This window comes from Phodopus roborovskii, unplaced genomic scaffold, assembly GCF_943737965.1.
Source record: "Phodopus roborovskii unplaced genomic scaffold, PHOROB, whole genome shotgun sequence".
Lineage (NCBI taxonomy): Eukaryota > Metazoa > Chordata > Mammalia > Rodentia > Cricetidae > Phodopus > Phodopus roborovskii.
Genome location: NW_026126515.1, coordinates 5,039,622 through 5,059,836, shown reverse-complemented (window position 1 = coordinate 5,059,836; position 20,215 = coordinate 5,039,622). Strand labels below are relative to the sequence as shown.

The 20,215-nt window shown below is 46.5% G+C and overlaps 1 protein-coding gene across 3 annotated transcripts in view; it reads left to right on the top strand.

The window, feature by feature from the left end:
- The first annotated feature begins 3,281 nt into the window (after positions 1 to 3,281).
- Dpf3 (double PHD fingers 3) overlaps positions 3,282 to 20,215 on the top strand; it is a 260,400-nt gene continuing 243,466 nt past the window's right edge. For all 3 annotated transcript variants that reach the window (XM_051196287.1, XM_051196286.1, XM_051196285.1), the window contains exon 1: positions 3,282 to 3,379. In XM_051196287.1, the coding sequence (XP_051052244.1) occupies positions 3,348 to 3,379 (32 nt within the window). In that variant the 5' untranslated portion in view covers positions 3,282 to 3,347. The remainder of the gene's footprint in view (positions 3,380 to 20,215) is intronic.

The window sequence follows — 20,215 nt, the reverse complement described above, 5'->3', positions numbered from 1 at the left end:
CTTTTCCCTCTCCTGAGTTTGGAGTGGCTCAGTCCCTTTACTCTGGGCTTTTGACACCTATCACTTTGTCTTATGTGTACTTTGGACCCTTTATGGTCTTAAAAAGTAGATGCACCCAATAAATACTCAAGGATATGGCCATTGGGATTATGCACACCAGGCCACAGTGGAAGATGGCTGGGATGTGGGGCAGACTCCTTTTCCCTTTTAAGTCACGTAAAGCAATTGCTCTACTTGCTTGAAGGGTTAGTTCTCTCTGCAGATGGATGGGAATTGCATTTTGAGGGTTATTTCCATGCCTGGCTTGATTGTTTATTTATCCATTTGTTTGGTTTTTCAAGACAGGGTTTCTCTGGGTGTAGGTCTGGCTGTCCTGAAACTTGCTCTGTAGACCAGGCTGACATCAAATTCAGAGATCCACCTGGGGGATGAAAGATGTGTGCCACCACCACCTGGCTTTGCTGGCCACAATTTTAATGTTTCACTTTCTTCAAAGACATTTTACTTTAGCTCAGTGCTTAGAACATACCAGAGCTGCTTGTGGATCTGAGCAAACCGCTTACTGAGGTAGTGGTTGCCTGTGCTGTGGATGAATGGAGAGATGGAAGGCTCTTGTTTTTAGCACAATCCTTCCAGCTCCCAGAGCCCCGAGGAGCTTCCATCATTGAGGATGGCTTTTGTGGCCCCCTTGCTTTGTTTTGGATGAGGGATGCTACTGAGGATTGACCCTAGAGCCTTGTGCATGCTAAGCAAGCACTGTGGCACTTAGCTGTTCCCCTAATGCTACTCTTACTTTGTCAAGGATTTATTTTTATTTTATGCTATGGATGTTTTGCCTGCATTTTATGTCTCTGTATCATGGGCAGTACCCATGGAGGCCATGGGTGCATGTATGTTTGTGCACCATGTGAGTGTCTTGTACCTGAATTGTTCAGGAGAGGGCATCAGATCCCCCTTGGAACTGTTGTTGATAGTGTAGGCTACTAAACAGGTGCAGGGAGTTTTCTTACGTCCTCTTCAGGAGCAACATGTGCGCTCAACTACTAAATCATCTCTCTAGTCCCTGAAATGTAATTTAAAAAAGTGTTTTCACACCATAATCCGTAAGAAGGGCTTTGGGTCTATGGAGTTATAACATGGAAACATTGCTCTCAATGTTGTTCATTTGCTTTAGTCAATGAATTTCAAAAGTGGAGAGTTATTGCTACATTCTATTGTCATCCTATTGACAAGTGGTGGGCAGACAAGGTGGATGTCAGAGCCTCCTATATTACTACTGCACAGCATTGCTAAATACTAGACTTTAATTCTGGTCAAGTCTCCTTCAAGCGTGTTTACTTGAAGTTTCTTGCTTCTGAAGATTATGGCCCAAATCTGTGTCCTTTTGATCTATGACACAAAAACCAAAGTTAATAATATCTCTTTTATTTCTCAGAAGTAATAAAAAATGACTATAACCAGGTGGCACACGCCTTTAATCCCAGTGCTAATTAGGCAGAGGCAGGCAGATCTCTGAGTTTGAGGGCAGCTTGGTCTCCAGAGTTCCAGGTCAGCCAGGGCCACACAGAGAAACAGAGAAACCCTATCTCAAGAAAAAAAAAAAAAAAAAAAAAAAAAGAGAGAGAGAGAGAGAGAGAGAGAGAGAGAGAGAGAGAGAGAGAGAGACACTGTAAAGTCAGACTTGTATTGACAGTTAAAATGACATTCCATCAAGTACAAAACAAGGTAATACTATTCTTTTGGGGAAAGGTCGTTGAGGTTGGGTTTCCATATGTAGTCCAGGCTGGTTATGAACTTCAAGATAATGCCGCCATCATGCCTGGTTCTCTCTATGTAGGTCATTAAAGCCAGCTTTCAAAATAGGAGACCCTGTATTGAGAAGTGGGGGGTGGGGGGTGGGGGGGTGGGGGAGGAGAACAACACCCTACTAGGTAAACAAAGAGTTAAATATTTCCAGTCTGCACACACGTACTCACTCAGCTTTGCTGGGCTTATCTGTTAGTCTAATAGTGAATGGAGTTGGAATCTGAAAGTTCTGGACTGCTTTGTAATTGTGTTTTACTTTATTCATTGAGGGTAGTAAAAGGAAAAAGCAGGTGGGATTATGAACTAGCAATTCAGCATCTCTCATTTTTTTTCTTTTCACCCCCCCCAACTGGCTTCTATTTGGCCTAATTAAACAGCTAAGGGTCCGTAGTAGCCAGGCTTCTATATGCTAACGACGCCTCTGTGTGATTTTGCCCACTCTGAGCCTCCCTGTTCTCCGTGGAATCCTGAGTTCGCAGAAGTCTCCAGTTTCTTCAGGGGTTCGGCCAGATTCTGAGAAGCAGCAGACTCGGGAAGCCTTGAGTCAAGTCACAATATTCACTTGAGAATTCTTTTCACCTCCTATATTAGTCCAGAAAGGTGACGCCCGAGTCCGCAGCGCCATTCCCCGAGGGAACTCCAGCAACACCCACCGCAGGCTCTAACAATTTCGCTTCCTTAGCAGCGTTTCCTAAAGTTGCCTCAAATCTTCCCTACCCTTTTGCCAAAAGAGCGTCAGGTCTCCCTTTGCTCTCCAGCTGGCCCATGTCAGATCATTATAAATCGCTGACAGCGGAGAACGGTGGTCTTAGGGGACCACGCAGAGTGACCACCCCTGATTTACGTAACCAAAAACCGTAGCAGCAGGAGAGGGCGAGCCTGACGCTGAGACATTCCAGGGGGAAGGGAGTTGCTGTCCTGGACTCGCCAGTTCCCAGAAACCGACAGGGGAAGGTGGCTGAGATAAAGAAAACACTTCGGGAACAAGAATATTCCACAGCCTCAGAACCTAGACCATTATCAACAAACGGTGGACATACGAGTAGTAATTTCTTGCAGGAAACTGCAGTCTTCCAACTTTTGCACTGAAACGCGGAGGTGTACCCGGAGCGGGGGTGGGGTGGGGAGGTAAAAAACGGTGATACATAAAGCTAATGAATGGGATTTAATGGTTTTGTTGGCCCTATATAAATATTCCTGTCCAGGAGCGCAAACTCTCTGCAGTTATTTAGTAAAGTAGGGACTCAAACTAAGCGAGAAGGCTCTCCCATGTGTGTCCACTAGCCCCAATCAGAAAGGGCGCTACTAACTCTGTACTGCCCCTTTAAGACCTGCTCGCTCTCGGGCTCTACAAAAGGGAGTGACCTCTGGGCTTTGACAGCTCCCCTAATAACTACCACCACGCAGGCCCCGCCTACCTGGCGACCAACCTCGCCGATTGGCCTGCAGGCCGGTATCCCGTGCTCTGATTGGCCTGCCGCTTCCCCTGAGCGAACCTTTAGAACTCTGAGACAGACAATATTCTGTTACATTGTAGCAAAATGGCGACTGTCATTCACAACCCCCTGAAAGCGTAAGTAAGACTAAAAAATGTACATATTCCGCGTGGTTTCAATATGAAAAAAAGGCGCCTTGCGGAGCGCAGCCGGCGCCCGGCTCTTGCAGACGCCTCCCGCTGCGCCCGGGCTCCTCTTTTCTTCTGCTCTTACTTCTTCATCTTTTTTTTTCCCTCCCAGCGCGCAGAAATGTCAGGAGATGCAATTAACAAAAAGAAAATTGTTACATCTGTGTTCTGCTTAATTGACTGACCCGGACCGGGAGGGAGCTCGGAGCGGCGGCGCCCGCTCCGGAGCTGCGGGGGTCGCGAGCAGCTCGGGGCTGGCCGGTCCCCGGAGTCCTCTGCCTCTCCCGGCACCGCGCGGGGCTGGATGAGCCCGGTCGGAGCGCGGGGCAGGGGCTGCGTAGTGCGCTCCGCTGAGCCCTGCGCTTCTAGCCGGAGGCTTTCCGGCTCCGCGGCTCGTCCGCCCGGGCGGGCTGACCGACTGCTGCGGCTGCGGAGTTTGCTAGGCGTTCGCACTGCCTTCCGAGCTCTCGCAGGGAGTTTGTGCAAACCTTCCGGAGTTGGGAGGACAGCGCGCGGAGCGGCGGGTCTCGGGAGTCCTGGGGCCCAGGTGCTTGCCCCGGGCTTTTTCACCCGGGGATCAGGGAGGCACTCCGGGCGGTCACCGGTGTGTCTGAGTATTTGTGGGCGAACTGGCTGTAGTAAATTAACGACCTGGATTAATTTGGGGGTTGATATGGAGGCAGGGAAGCTGCAGGTCTTATGAATGGTGTGCTTGCCTGCTCTGGGTGAAAAGCCGAGGCGGGCGGAGGCGGTTCGGGGCTCTGGCGACAACGAGGGGCAGGTGCCTCCGGGAGACTTTGAGCGGACAGAGGGGGGCGGGCTGCGCGAGGACTCGCGGGGGCCGGTCCCCGGTCGGAGCTGCCTTCCTTCCTTCCTTCCTTCCTTCCTTCCTTCCTTTCATTCTTCCTTCCTTCCCTCCCTCCCTTCCTTCCTTCCAGTCGGTGGACTGTGAATGTGAAGCTGCCGCCAAGTCCGCGAGCGATCGTGGATCCGCCGGTGGCCTCGGAAAACTAGTGTGGCTCTCAAGGGGCGCTATTGGCAGGGATGTTGGCAGAGGGTGGGTCCCTGGGAATCGCAGCGCGGCGTGGGCTCCGGTCGGTGCCGGGTGTACTAGGACTTCCCTGCCCGGGTGAAAGCCTCTGGGAGTAGGAGGGTGCGCGTGGGTGTTTCGTGCCAATTATTTCCAATGTGTGGTGGTGGTCAACCCTGGCTCTTTTAACTGCTCGTCACAGCGTCCTAATCCTTGGCTTCTGGAATCAAAAACACGGTTTGCTTTGGAGAGCATCAAGGCAGTGCGGGGGAGGGAGGGGGGATTCCTAGTGCCAAGAAACGCCTAGGGAGAGACCGCTGCGTTTGCACCAGCCAGCAAACAGGAATAGGGCAGGGATGTCCCAGATCTCGGAGTTTCCACGAGATATTGCTGTAAAGAAGACATTGGAGGCTGAGCTTTATGCGAGTTCCCGGCTCCAGTCCTCGCTCGGAAGCTCAGCTACTTCGCACCCTCGACAACATTTCACCTATGAGAGAAAATGTTTTATGGCAGAATAAATGGGCGTAACTTCGCCGCGTCCTCGCTGACTCGCGCCGCCACACCGCTGATGCCAGGAGTTTCTCCAGAACCCACACAGCTGATTTGCAATTTCCTCATTTCCAGCCGAAATCACGTAGCCGAGCTGATGCTGCTTGGTAAACTGAAGTCTGAGAGATCTATTTACTATGTGTATGGGGTTCCTTATTGGGAAAGCCGTCTCCTTGATGCCCGGGAGCGGGCTTACGCTCGGGCGCGCGCAGGAGCTCCACGCTCCAGGGTTCCCCAGATCGTTCCACTTTTTTTTTTTCTTTTTCTTTTATTTTTGACCCAGAAGCGTGCGTGTGTAGGGGTAGTGGGGGAAGGGACAGAGCCGCAAGAAGGTGGCCAATCTCGGTAGTGGAATTAGTTCTGAATTACACGTGTACTCCTTAATAATTGGAAACACTTCAGTGGGATGCATTTGTAACTCTGTCTTGGCACACATACGAGGGCTCACACACACAGCACCACTGCCTGTCTTTCCTGGGAAGGAGTCGAGCCGTCACTTTATAATTATCCGCCCCCTTTTGCATCCCATCTTCTTCCCTCATCCCTAGGGCTAAGGGTGTAAACAATAACCCCAACGGCCAAGCTTTTTGAAGCCTGGACATTTAAAAAAACTCCGCACTCAGGAGCACACGCATCATTACTGGGAGACCGACGTCATCTGCTTTTATTATTATTATTTTAAAAAACTTGTTTAATAAAACATCTATTTCATTTGTTTTTAGAAGTTGCTGGCCAGGAAACAAAACACACGTGAATAAATTATGCATGGGCTAAATTAGAACAAAGCGAGGCGACCCATCAAGCCGAAGGGATGGATGGGGGCGCAGGGAGGAGGAGCAATGATAATGGTTTGGAGAGCTTATGTGTTTATCCTTGTGTGCCCCTCCTGACAATGAACCAGAGCTCCAAACCGCATTAGCATTTTCTCCGAGTGCGTGCAGTCTCTCTCGTCTTAAAAAGGCAACACCACAGACGCCCCCTACAGAAACTGGTCACACAAAGATTCCCTCCTGGACTGCGGGAGAAGTAGCAGCAGTTAGGGTGTGGGGAAGAAGTCAGCTCAGGTTTCTTTCATACAATCTTCAACCTTGTGCAGGGCTCTGCCTTCGTAGACTATGGGTTACTTTTCATCTTGCTGGCTTTTTTTTTTTCTTCCATGTGGGGCATTCAATAATTCAATTCACTGGGTGACTGGATAGCTAACTTGAATCTCTTTGCTTTTTGCGTAGGGTGGGGGTGGAGGTGTCTTCTGTAGGGTCCCAAGCGCCTGAAAATAGCCTTTCTTGGTAGTTTGCCTTTCTTCCTGGCTGTCTTTGATCCCCCTCGACTCCCCTTTTCCTCCTTGCCGCTTTCTCCCCTTCCTCTCTGAAGCTGACAATTTGGCTTCTCCGTTGTAGCCTTTAACTTCTTGTTACTGCCCAACAGGGTGTTAGAGGCAGAAACAGGAGCTGCCTGGACAGATTAGATCAGAAAGGGAACTCGGCAGGTGGCCCTACAACGAATTGGTCACATCTGCACAAACAGAATTCAAAAGCACGGATGGACATAAATGGTGTGTAAATGTGAGTTGTGTGCTATTTAAATTAGCAGCTACATTGTCTGAGTGCAGATTGTTGGAGTCATCCTCAATTTCTGTATACACAGGTAAGGGCCACAGACAGATTTGATAAAGGCATGTGTGTGAGTTATCACTGTATACTTGTTGATTTATGTATACCGAGGAAATAAATGCTTAAATTTAAAAAAATACTTATTTTAGCTGGGCATGGTAGTAGATGCTTTCAATTCCAGCACTTGGAAGCCAGAGGCAGGCAGGTCTCTGTGAGTTTGTGTCCAGCCTAGCTACATAGTGAGTTTTAGGACAGCCAGAGCTACATAAAGAGATCCTATTAAATTTTCTTTTACTATTTTATGTGTGTGTTTTGATCCAGTGAGGTACTGGTACAAGTGTGTGTGTTGTCAGAGGACAACTTTGGAGTTGATTCTCTCCTACTATATGAATTTTGGGTATTGAACTTGGCTTAGGCTTGGAAGCAAGCACAGTTACTGCTGAGCTATCTCTTCTGCCCTTATAATGCTTTTATTGTAAGTTCTAACATTAATATTCTAGTTTAGGTAAATCACCTTCCCCCATGTCTGTCAACAGCACTTTAAGCAGGGCAATCTCTCAGTGACTTCTTGAAACCCTGGCCATAAGCACTTAACTGGGAACGCCTGCCACCTTCTGCCAGACTTGATCATGTACATATGTATCTATTTTTATAACTCCAAGCTCAGAGAGGAATAAATGCTATCATTATTTAATTACTCTAGTTAAGGCTTTAATACTTTAATTATTTGATTATAAACAATGAGAAAAGCAAACTACTTAGTCATGTTTATCACCATGATTATATGTACACAGATGCATCAAAACTTTACTTTGTAAAGAGTTAACCTGGCTTGGAGGTCAGTGTTGATATCTATATTATTAAGGACATAACTCTGAGAGAAGTAAATGTTTACTTAATCAAGATTCAGCACTGCTCATGTGTATAGACAGACCTCAAGTCTTCATCTGTCTGTTCTCTGATGTGGATAATGTGTGTTCTAATCTAAAGTGGGCTTGGGTCACGTGGAAGTTAGAAGCCAGACCTCTCTTGCTGTGGCAGCCAGTTTAGCTATCAGAGAGGAAGGGCCAGGGGGCCACATTCCTGGTCCTAATCTTGTCTTGACTATTTTCATTGGGGAGGGGGTGGTGAGTAGGGACTAAGTGGAGAGCAGTGGGGTTGGGGCTTTGTCAACTTGCAGCCTTTTATGGATGTTATTTTAGTCCTTTGTGGAAAAGGGGACCCTTGAAGCCAATGGATGCTTCACCACTGCTCTCGTTCTCTCTGCTTTTACTCATCAGTGTGAAAGTAAAAAGGGATGTGGGGGAGAGATGTTTCACCAGGTGAAAAAGCCCTTGCTGCTCTTCAGAGGACCTGAGTTCGATTCCTAGCACCCACATAGAACATCTCAAACTGCCTGTAAATACAAGCTCCAGGGATTATTTGACACCCTTTTCTGGACTCTGCAGGAACACACACACACACACACACACACACACACACACACACACACACACACACACACACAAAATCTAAGGCTGCCAGACTTCATTAGCTCACATTAGTTTCTCAATGGGATGTTCCTACCCACAAAGGAGATCAGTTTCAGTCAGAATTCAAGTAGAGGCATTGTCACAAGGTAGATCCAGTGCAGTCTGCAGACCTCTGGGGGAATATTTGAGACCTGTAAAGCACACTGGGACTCGGTGGTGACTGACTTGCAGGGTGTGTGTGTGTGTGTGTGTGTGTGTGTGTGTGTGTGTGTGTGTACTTCTTTCCTTGACCCTTGGAGCCATTCAGGTAGCTGGAATTCAGATTCATCCTTGAAAAGCTGTGATGTCTCAAGCTGTTTTAGGACCATCCTTTCAGGTCAATGCCAGGCATGTGATGCATGGTCAGCATGCTCTCTTTTGAGCATGTACCCCCAAAAGAATGGAAACCTAGGCTGGCATCCGTGTTTCAAACTGCAGCCCTGTTGGTGGAAGTGGTAGTTAGGGCATAAAACGGCCCCAGGATCTGGGCTTCTGTTTGTTATCCCAACCCCAGCAAAGTAACTTTTGTGGTTTTTGAGTGTTTTGAAAGTCACTCGAAGGCAGAAATGTAGCCAAATGTGGCAAACCTCAGGCCAAAAAAAAAAAAAAAAAAAATCCCACAAGCACTGGAATATTTTTTACCCTGCTGCGATTTTCCAACTGGAGTCTTATATAAGCATGACCCTATTTTAAATAGTCTTTAATGGTGAAGGTATTTAACAAGGAATGATAAAGTGGGCTGGGGTGTGGGGAGGAGGGGATGGGCGTGTGGAGAAAGCCACTGTGTGGTCTGAAACTCCAGAGATGACTGTTTAACTGCAGAGGAGCCCAGCAGGATGAAATGCTTCCAGTTCTCAAGTTTTCCAGCTGCAGGAGTGACTGAGAGAGGATGAGGTGTGGTGTTTGTGTGATTTGTTTTTCTTATTGGTCAGGTTACTGGAGTTTCACACTCTGTCAAACCATATGGATGAACAGAGCTGGCCTCATAAAACTGTCACAAAAAAGTTTTTTGTTTTTTTTTTTTTTTTTTTTTTTTGAAGCCTGTGATTTGCATTAGAGTTTTAAAAGCAGGAGTTAGGAGGTGCAGCTGTGGGAGGAGATGGGATTAGAGAACTTGAGTGTGGAGTGTGGAGAATGTCTCAGTTGTCTTATGCTTGTGAAGAGAGGGAAGCTGATGGAGGCTGAGATCAGGGGTTCTGTTGGAGGCAGGGAAGGCCAAGGGGTTCAGACTTAGTACCCCTAGTAATGGGGTTCAGATAGCTCTCATTGAGCCTTACCAGTCAGGTCTGCTGAAGCTAGACAACAATGATGATAGATCTAATTCTTCATTTACTCATCCTCCCTTTTTACCTCCCACCTGCCCTGATTCCAGGGACTGTGGTCACCTCAGGTTGTAGCTAACAAGATGTTTTATTCTTACGAGATGTTTTATTCTTGCCATTCTTACTTATCTTGAGAACCTGCTGTTTGTAACATACATAGTTGGAATTTCTACCAGCAAACTTTTCTTGTTTCTACCCTTCCCCTATCTTCATTGCAGACTATATTCTTACCAGTGACTATAGCAGCTTTGGTGACTTTGGAGTAAGGGTGGAGAAAAGGCTCACAAGGAGCTCAGAGACTTCTGGGCTAGCTCTGCCATCTTCACATGTACTTTCCCTCGCTTTCTTTTTCTTTAAGATGAGGAGATACACTTGATTCCATAATTTCCTCCAAGTCAAAAACGTCCTGGGTCTTGGTCAGGTGTGGTGGTACACACCTTTAATGCCAGCACTTGGAGGCAGAGGCAGGCAGATCTCTGTATGGGAGTTTGAGGCCAGCCTGGTGAGTTCCAAAACAGCCAGGACTACACAGAAAAACAACAATGACAAAAACCAAACAAAACCACTCAGATAATGGAAATTTCACATCTGGAAAGATGTGAGAAAGAATGGAATTACTGAGAATATTTCCCCTTCTTAAAAAAATTAAGGTTGTAGCTCATTTCTGAGTGCTCATCAAGGATGTGTGAAGCCTTGGGTTTGGTTCTTCAGTTTAGAGTCAAGGGAACCAAGCCTTAAGCTGGTTCATCTAAGCCACCATTTTATCACGGAGGTAAAGTGGTTGTTTCTTTTTCATCTGCATAGCCACAAGAACCTGGTTGCTGAGTGACCAGAAGCTTGTGGGTCTGTACTGGTGTCTCACTGAGCTTCCTCTGGTGCAGCTTGTTATTGCTGGAGAAACAGAGGTGCCCAATGGACACCTAGGAGCTGGTTTATGGCCATATGGGCCTCAGTAGGATCTAGGTTGGACTTTCATTGCTTTCTCTTTATTGACATCACAGTCTCCACTGGGGAATTATTATCAGGCTTTCCTGTGGTTGAAATCTCCCTTGTTGAGGAAGAAGGGCTTGCAGAATTTATCAGCAAATTTACAGAAGCCAGCATGTGAATTCTGAATTTTGGGGCTTGAGAGATGGCTCAGAGGTTAAGAGCACTGACAGCTCTTCCAGAGGTCCTGAGTTCAATTCCTGGCAACCACATGGTGATCTCATCTTTATGTGATCTGGTACCCTCTTCTGGTGTGCAGGCATACATGGAGGCAGAATGTTGTATACATAATAAAGTAAATCTTAAAAAAAAAATTGAGTCTTAAACCGAAAGAAAAATGAAGTAGTTTATCTCCAGCAGATAGGCAGACATCCCCTTTCCTACTAAAAAAACTGCAATAGGATATACATAATATAAAAAACACCTTTCAAGGCATGCAGTTCAGTGGTGTTAAATACATATTTACAACTGTTTATTTTGTGTGTGTGGGCACATATACACATGGAGACACATGCCCTGGTGTCCCATGTGCTTATGAAGGTTAGAGAACATCTTGTGGGAGTCAGTTCTCTTTCTCTATCATATGGGTCCCAGAGTTTGAATTCAGGTTGTCAAGCTTGGTGGCAAGTACCTTTATTCACTTAGCCATCTTGCTAGCCCACGTTAAATACACTTACAGTTACTGGTCAGCCATTATCGCTATTTCCAGAGCTTTCTCATCACGTTATTAAAGGTTATTAAACACCTTGCTGGAATGGGTGGTATAGCTCAGTGGGAGAGCAAGGGCTTGTTTGGGCAAGGCCCTCAGCTCAGTCTTCAGCACCAAACAACATTGTCCTCCTCATACCCTGCTTCCCACAGCTAGAAGCATTATCTTGCTTTCTGCCTAAGGATTTCAGATGGATGGAAACTTGAGAGTATTTGCCCTTTTGTGTCTGGCTTATGTCATTCTGCTCAATGTCTCAGGGGCCATCCATGTTGCAGCATACATCAGACCTTCTTTCCTTTTTATGGCCATTGTATGTATAGGCCACACTTTGTTTATCCATTTATCTGTTAGTGGACACTTGGGCCATTCCCACTCTTGGCTGTTGCAAATAAAGCTGCTATGAACATTTATATTAGAACTGCTTGAGTCTCTGTGTTCAGCTCTTTTAGATAGAGGCCTAGATTGCCTTTATTTTCAGACTTTTTACAAATAGAGGCCACAGTTCTAGATGGTAAAGGCTGTCCCTACATTCATTATAACACTTCAGACAATGCTAATAGTGTTATAGAATTTAATCTCTTTACCACCCCCTTTTCTAGGCACATCACTGTGGGAACCCAGAGCCTCAATTCTCCCATCCCTAGCTACAGCAATGACCCCTTTGCCCCCTTTGCCATTAGGGTAAGAACTCTTTATAAGGGGATTTGTCACCATGTGAGGGAGGATACACCTGGGATGACAGGACAGATTGAGAGTCAAGAGTGGTGGCTCACTTGGGAGTTCAAGGCCAGCCTGGGCTGCAGAATGAGACTCTGAAACAAAACAAAACAAAACAAAACAAAACCCAAGGACAACACAAGTCTAAAGATGTAGCTCAGTTGATTAAGTGTTGGTTAGTATATGAAGCTCTGAGTTTGAACTGTAGCACTGCATGCAGGAGGCATAGTGGGACATGTCTGTGATCCCAACACTTAGGAAGTGGAGGCAGGAGGTTAGGAGTTCAAGGCTATCCTCAGCTACGTACATGAGTGAGAAGTGAGCCTGAGATGCATCAGAATTTGTCTAAAATACATAGACACAAAGAAACACACACATGCACACATGTACCCCCAAACCAAACAAATCCCAAACAACCCAGGAAACAAACAAAAACCAAGCCTGTCTTTTTGCATGGTGAGGAGAGCTTACATCTTTAATCTTTTCCTGCCATAGCCCCTGCTTATCCTCCAAGGGCCTAAGTGAAATAAAATACAGAAACTTTTCAGCAAATGTGTGGTGTTCCTGGGAAAGCTAAACTTTCCTGTCATGAACGTAGGACTTCTCAGAGTCAATGACACTTAGTCTATTAGATATGCGTGTGTTGCTGGGAATCAAACCCAGGGGCTGGCCCATGCTAGGTCAGTTTTCTGTTGAGCCACAAACCCAGCATGGTTCTTTTGAGACCAGGCCTTACCAGGTATCTTCTGGGCCTGTCTCCTGAGCAACTAGGGTCAGAGGTCTGTCCCACTATGGCTGGCTGATTAAACATTATCCAAAAGACTGAATCTAGACACATCACTGGCATCATATCTAATCATTGTTTCTTTAGGAAATCCAAAGCTTGCTCATACCTCTGTGACTTAGTCATCCTGGGAGCTCAGAAGGGTTTCACTTGGTCTAGATTTGAAGTAGATGAGTTAAGACCCATTGCCCTTTGGAAGCCCTGAACAGAGTCACCCACAGAATCAGCAGAAGTGGGAAGGTCAGTGGGTAGTGGGGAGCTTTCCCTGGAATGTGAGCATCGGTCATCAGCCAAGCTCTGACTCCTTCCATCAAGATGATGAAGGCTTGAAAGGTAGCTGGAGCTTGCATTTGCTGGTGACCCAAGGAAGGCAAACTGTTGATGTGGGAGGCAGTGAAAAAGAACATCTTATTTATAGAAAATTAGACGTGAAAGCTCATGATGGGTTTGAATCATTAAGTTATGTCTTGTTTTCTAGCATTGGAGGTGCTTCAGATACTATCTTGAAGCAAGCTACAGGGGCTTTTATTTTACAGAAGCAAATTAAGTACAAAGCCATCCCTACACCACCATCCTCAAGCAATGACTTTTCATAGATCTCTGTTGAGTTGAGCCCAGTGGGGATATTCTCACTGGATCTGTCTTAGGAGCATCCTTCATCCTGTCCTGGACAAATGCTGATTACAACAAATGATCTCCCTGTCTGTATTTAGGAGCATCTACTTTCAGAAGGACCTCTGGTTTCTGTTTCTGCTTCTAGACTCTTACTCTTTGGGTAGAGTCAGTGCCTGTGAAGTAGGAGGTTGACTGTTCCCCTAGGCCTCTCCTAGGGAAACCGCTGTCATTGGGGTGGGGTGAGGCGGTGAGAGGGGAGGCAACGGCTGCTAGAGATGGGGGAGGGCAGGGTGTCTGGGGCATTGGGAGTGGAGAGAATATATTCTCTCTCGCTAATTATTTTCCCTGAGGACTTAGCCAATGCAGAACCATCTATTATTGTGGGAGCGCTCTATGGTGGTTTTGCCTGTGATGAATGCTAAGTGGAAACAAGCAAGAAAAATTAACAGGCTGCTGCTTCTGTCCACCTAATTAAAATGCATATCCAAATGCATAAGTCCTTATGTTTCCCCAATGCACACACTCCCCTTCCAATCCCAATTCTATGGAGGAGAAAAAACACTTCCCCCCAATCATTTCCCTTGATTATATTTTCATCAGGGAAGGACTAAGGGGTTCCCTCAGAATAGAATCCGGATCCATCTAGCAACACTTAAAAAGTTCCCGATCTTTCGACTTTAACAGGGCTTGAAAACTCTGAGTGTTGTAAAACATTTAGAATAATAATAAACTCTCCATACTTTATTTGACTGCAGAAAAAAGGACTCAAGGAAGTAAGATGAGAGAGAGAGAGAGAGCAAGAGAGAGAGAGAGAAAGAAAGGAAGGGCATTTTCTGCTGACTTTAGTTTTGTGTTAAAGGTCTATCTTGGATTAGCAATGGGAAGTTTGAAAGTTTTTTCTGAGTCTTTTTTTTTTTTTTTTTTTTCTGTCTCTTTCCTACCCCTGTCTCCTTTCTGTATCTTTTCCTCTCTTGGTGCTGCTGTTTTCTACAACCCCTTACAAAACCCTCAGCTTTTGTAGAGCGGTTCTCCAAGGCAATGTTTTATCTACTGTTGCTTTGGGGACAGTATTAGAAATGCCCCAAGTGTGCTTGAAATCAAACATACTTCTTTATCCGTAAGGAGCATTCCCTCAGCCCATCATTTCTCTCTCTCTCTAAAGAACAACTTTATTCAGCAGTCACAAACTATTTAATAAAACATGAAACTTCAGTCCCCATGTTCAATTCACCGTCACAGGCATCTGGGTGGCAGAGCCCCCACCCCAGCCCCTGTCTGCCCTCCACAGCAGCCCCAGCTGTTGATTTATCAGGGCTAGCCGGCTCAGCAGTGCATGGAGATTGCTTTTAATTAACTCTCTTCATTTTTCCCAATCTTCAGGGAGCAGCAGCCATTTAATGATTTTAATATTTTATCTAGATTTATATCCCCCTTATTTGTTGTTGTTTGACTTCTGCATTTGCTCTTCCTGAATGGCTTTAGATGGGTATGTTTATTTACCCCTGACCCCTTACCCGCAAGACCTTTCCCTAAGATGGGAGGATGGATTCCAGAGAAAGTCTGCTGTATGGTGGGTCCTCCGATGCTTTGGATCCTAGGCTTTGTCTTAGAAAACTCAAATTTCACTTGACTCTTAGATGATGGAGTTTATGAGCTTGCCATTAAAAAAATAAATAAAAGGAAGAAAACAAGGATAAGAAGAAGAAAAAAACCCAAAAAAGATAAAAAGAAATTCTGAGTTGTAGACGACGAGGCCCTTTGGCTTCTTGTGCTTGTTCTGAGGGTGTGAGGAGCTGGCTGAAACCTGCATCCTGGGGTTCAATTTGGGGTTTATCATCCTGCCCACCAAAGCCTCACATAGTTCAGTACTTTTTATTTTTAAAATAACAGATGGGTCCAGGCATGGTGGCACATCCCTTTAATCTCAGTGTTCAGGAGGCAGAGGCGGGTAGTGCTCTATGAATTCAAGGCCAGCCTGGTCTGCATAGTGAGACCTTGTCTAGAACAAAACAAAACATCTAACCAACCAAACAACAACAAAACAAATGAGTCTCACCATGTTGCCCAGCTTGGGCTTGGGGGATCCTGCCTCAGCTCCTCTGTAGCTGGGACCATCATATCTGACATCCTAGATGCGACAGCGGAGGGTGCTGCTGGCTTTAGGGCAGGCTAGAGATGGGTTCAGTTCAGTGTTCATGCCATGGGCTGCATCTTTATTTAGGCATGGGTGGGATCAGCTGAGCAACTTCTTGGCAGATTAATTGCTGGTGTGATCTGAAGAACGAAGTGAAGAGGCAGCTAATGCCTTCTGCCTGCTACTCTGCAGTGGTGGGCAAACATGCAGCTGTCCGTCCAGCTTCGGGGCTCCTCCCCTAGCCTCCTTTGCACTGAGGGGTCTGCACCTTCATCCAATTGCCCCCACCGAGGTCTGGATGACAGGCTTGAGGCAGACTAGTTTTTTTAGAATGAGTGTATCCACATAACGACCTTTTGACATCTGGGTTTGGTGATATGTCTTTGGGGTTACCTGTTGCTAGGCAACTGCTGGCTAAAGTTTGAGCCTGATCTGGGCATTGCAGCAAATTGCCCTGGGTGGCTTATGTCTGTACATTTAGGGACTTTGATTTGCAGTATTGGCCCAGGGAACAAGAGGCTGGGAAGACATTCTTTCCTAAGGTTTGTAGAAGTCTGGTCCAGTGCCTGATGCCCAGTACACACAGATGTTTGTTTTGGTGATGAAAATGGTCTTCCCTGCCTGTCTCCTTACACTGGAGTGTACTTCTGCTCTCTGTAGCTCTGTCAGTTCTGAAACCCTACCTATACTTTATATGTTAGGAGCCTAGCTACATGCAGGATACAGTGAGAAAAAGCCAATTTCAATGCCATGGTCCAGTTTCACACCACTCAGTGTTTTCCTGGGCTTTCTCTCTTTACCTTTTTTTGTGGCAGTCACAGTCCCTTTCAGGAATCTTCTGGAAGCTGTGAATTAGCTCCCTAGGAATAGATGCACCCAAGTGTGACCCTCTGCATATGGCTTTATGGCGCTATCAGCCTATGATGGATGCGTGTATAGATGCCCTGCAGATGTCCTGGCTCTTGGGTGACAGCCTGAGCGTGAGCGATGTGGATGACTTTCTCAGTCTGAAAGAATGCTTTAATTAATTAATAATTAAAGAATTGGGTATATATATATATATCCTTGTGGAGGCAGCCCCACCCTGCCCCGAGCCCTCCGACATCCCAACAAACTTCTAGTGCTGTTCCCGGTCAGCAGTTCAATGGCCCTCTAGCCCCAGCCTACTTCCAGACACACTGGGTCCACATCTGCCTGCTGCCTTCAGACAGTCCAAATGCTCCCTTTCCCAACTGTAGCCCTTGCTGACCCTCAGGTGGTGCTGTCCACACCTGCCCTTCGTCCCCTCAGTTCTGCACATGTCTCCCCCCCCCCATTATGGAATACTTTACTGTGGCTGGTTACAGCAAAAAGGCTCTGGAAGGCAGTGCCAGTGGCTGTCTGTGCTTTTCTGTCCCTAGGACCCAGCATAGCTGTCACTTGGTGGACAGCTGGGTGAATGAAGCCAGGAGGTAGGCACTCTGCTTTGCCTGTCCTGAGGATTGACTTGTTCTCATTGTCCACTTTAATGGCATGCTTTTGGGAAAGGCAGTAGAATTCTTTTGAAACATTCTTTAATTTCAGGTGTCAGGAAGCAGATGCAGGCTTGGCTGTGCTGACATGTGGGGGAATGGCTGTGTTTCTGAGTCTTGTCATTTGTTCTAGGAGAGACAAATGGCTTAGCTTTCCACACTTTGGTCTTTTTTTTTTTTTTTTTTCCTTTTTTTTTTCTGAGACAGGGTTTCTCTGTGTTGTCCTGGCTGTCCTGGAACTCAATTTTTAGACCAGGCTGGCTTTGAACTCTGCCTCCCAAGTGCTGGGATTATGAGATAGGATCTTGTCAGGCAGTGGTGGTGTTTACCTTTAACCCCAGCACTTGGGAGGCAGAGACAGCTGGATCTCTGTGAGCTGGAGGCCAGCCTGTCTACAGAGTGAGTTCTAGGACAGGCTCCAAAGGCACAGAGAAACCTTGTCTCCAAAAAAAAAACAAAAAAAAAAAAAAAAAAAAAAAAAAAAAAAAAACAAAACAAAACAAAAAAAAAAAACAAAACAACAACAGAAAAGAGATAGGGTCTTCTGTAGCTTAGGCTGATTTAAAAACTTACTGTGTAATGAATGACATGAACTCCTGATCTTCTTGCCTCTACCTCCCAAGGCCTGGGAGTACAGGAATGTGTGGTCATGCCTGGTGTGTGAGGTGCAAGGGATCGAACCCATATTTCATCCATGATAGGCAAGTCCTCTATGGACTGAGTTACATGGGGGTTTTAAGATGGGCAAACATAGAGGCATAAACCCTGTAATTGTTGATGCTAAGATTAAATTCTGATGAGAGCTCACAGCCTGGTCTATCAAGTTCTGGAGTAGATGTGAGTTCAGTCATAGTGTACTTATATCTTCTTGGAGAACACCTTCTGTATACTTTAATAGTGCAGATGCCTAGTGGGATAGTGACTCCAATGACTCAATGTCCCTGCATGCCCAGTGCAGGTAGCTTCCCTGGATACTGCTGTAAAGGGTGCTCTGGGGTCACCGGAGGGCCTCTATCTCTATTACACTAGGCATTGTAATTCTTGGCACACCTTCTTTGGGCACCACCATCCTCCAGAGCCTTCTGTGACGTGGGTTACTTGGAAGAAAGACTTCTGGGAAGTCTCATCTTTGTGTCTGGAGGAAGATGAAGGTCAAGGAGCAGTCAGACTCTTGCAGCTAAATTTTAGTTCAGATCCTGGTCTGCTGGACCTCCTAACCCTCCTTCAGGGTAGACGGCCAGAGGACATGAGGACGCTCGCTGTACAAAGTGCAGGCTGTGGGAGCAGAACTGTGCAAAAGTGCCTGCCACCTCTGAGAGGTCACATTGCACTAGCACCTGTGCTCTGAGGTAACTGCTCCAGCACACAGCCCCTCAGGAGGAAGGGGACACACAAGGCTACCCATTCCCTTTCTGGCCAGCTATCCCAGTGTGGCAGATACTTACACATATTCTGCCCTCATTTTATCTAATCACACACATCTATCTCCTGGGAGTGGAAACAGGCTTGGACTACCCCAGTTTAGGTCAGTGATGCACAGGGTAGTTGAGATGAACACTCGTCTATAGACTTTAATGAAATTTGGAAAGTTCTCCAAGCTCTCTGGCCCAGAGTCTAGAAGGGGCATTGTTTGCCTTCCCAGGGACTGGAGATCCCAGTCAGTGTCAGGGGAAGAATTGAGTCTAGCTCGTTTATGAGTCTACATTTTGGAGCCTTTCTGAGACCCAACTAGATCTTAGAGCAATCTAACTCTTGTTTTCTTATTTTATGATCTGCCAAACTGAGAGGACCCAATAGTATTGGCCCCTCTTCCAGTGATCACTCATTCTTGGCCTTTATCTGCCCAGAATGTCTTCAGTTTACAGGGAAATACAGACCCATAGAAGCTCTGATGGGCGGCACTGTCTTTACTATTGCCCAGGGTTGCCCCACGAGCCCTTCTCCTGAGTTGCCCAGATGAACTGGTCCAAATGCTGCATCTCTCGCTAACCACCCAGAACTGGCATTCCTGAGCAGCCCTGTCTCCCAGAATCTCTCCTTTCGGCTCTACTTCCTGCCCTTTCTCAAATCCCCAGGAAGGAAAATCCCACCAGGAACCCGTTGACTTTTCTTTTGCCTTCTGTTTCTTATTTCATTTGTGGACTCAGAGCTAAGCTGCCCCAAGGCCCTCCAAGCCACGGATCGAGGAATAATCCACTTGCCCCTTCCTGCCAAGGCTCGCACCTCCGGCGTCTGCTTCCTTCTGACCTCTCCTCGCCTGCCCCTGTTCCCCATTCAGCTTTCTCTTTTGCCCTGTGGATAGATAGCACTGCCATCTGGAAGAATTAAAGGTGCACAAAAGGGAGAAGAGTAGCCTGGCTTTGTCTCTAAGGATATGAGTGGGAGTGAGGAAGCCAGGAGGGAAACACAAATTTAGAGACAGCAGGGAGAAGCTGTGGGGATGTGAGGTGCTTGGAGGTGGGAGAGGTCTTTTTTGAAAAAGCAAAACAGTAAATTAAAAACAAAAACAAAAACAAAAACAAAAACAAAAAAAAAAAACCCCTCTTTTTTAAAAGAGGGTCTCTTGGCTGACCTGGAATTCACTATGTAGACCAGGCAGGCCTTGAACTCACCTAACTAGGACCAAAAAATGGTGTGTGCCACAACACCTGGCAAATAGTCTTTAATAGAAACTTTGTTCTTTGATAATGTCACAATGTATATAATGCATTCTTGCCCCCCCCCACTTTCTCATCTCCATCTCCACCTGGTCACCTCCTCCAAGAAGACCCTCTCCCACTTCCGTGACTTTTTGCCTTGTTTTTGTTTTGTGATGGCCTGGTTGTGAGTTTGAGCTATTCACCAGAGCATGGGGGCTCCAGAGTGGCTAGACCACTGAAGACAAGGACTCCCCCATCCTCCAGCATCCATTGACACCCAGTAGTTCCTCAGGGAAGTAGTCTTTGCAAGCAGAAGAGAGAAGGTAGATGGATGTCTACAGCTGTTCCACCCTGAACTGACTCATCTAGGGTATCTCAGAAGCTAAGGAGTGTTGGGCCTGGTTAGTGTTTGATGGGGGAGGAAGAAAGAACTGTGGGTGGGGTGAGAAGGAGTGAGTGAATCCATGATAAATCCTGACTTCCCTTTATTCTGGGCTCTCTAAATACATCCTCAAACCCCTCATCACCCCCGCTTCCACTGCTCCCAAAATAAAAGCTCTGGGTAGTGGTAGCACACACCTTTGATCCCAGCACTCAGGAGGCAGAGGCAGGCAGATCTCTAAGTGTGAGTCAGCCTTGTCTACAGAGTGAGTTCCAGGTCATCCAG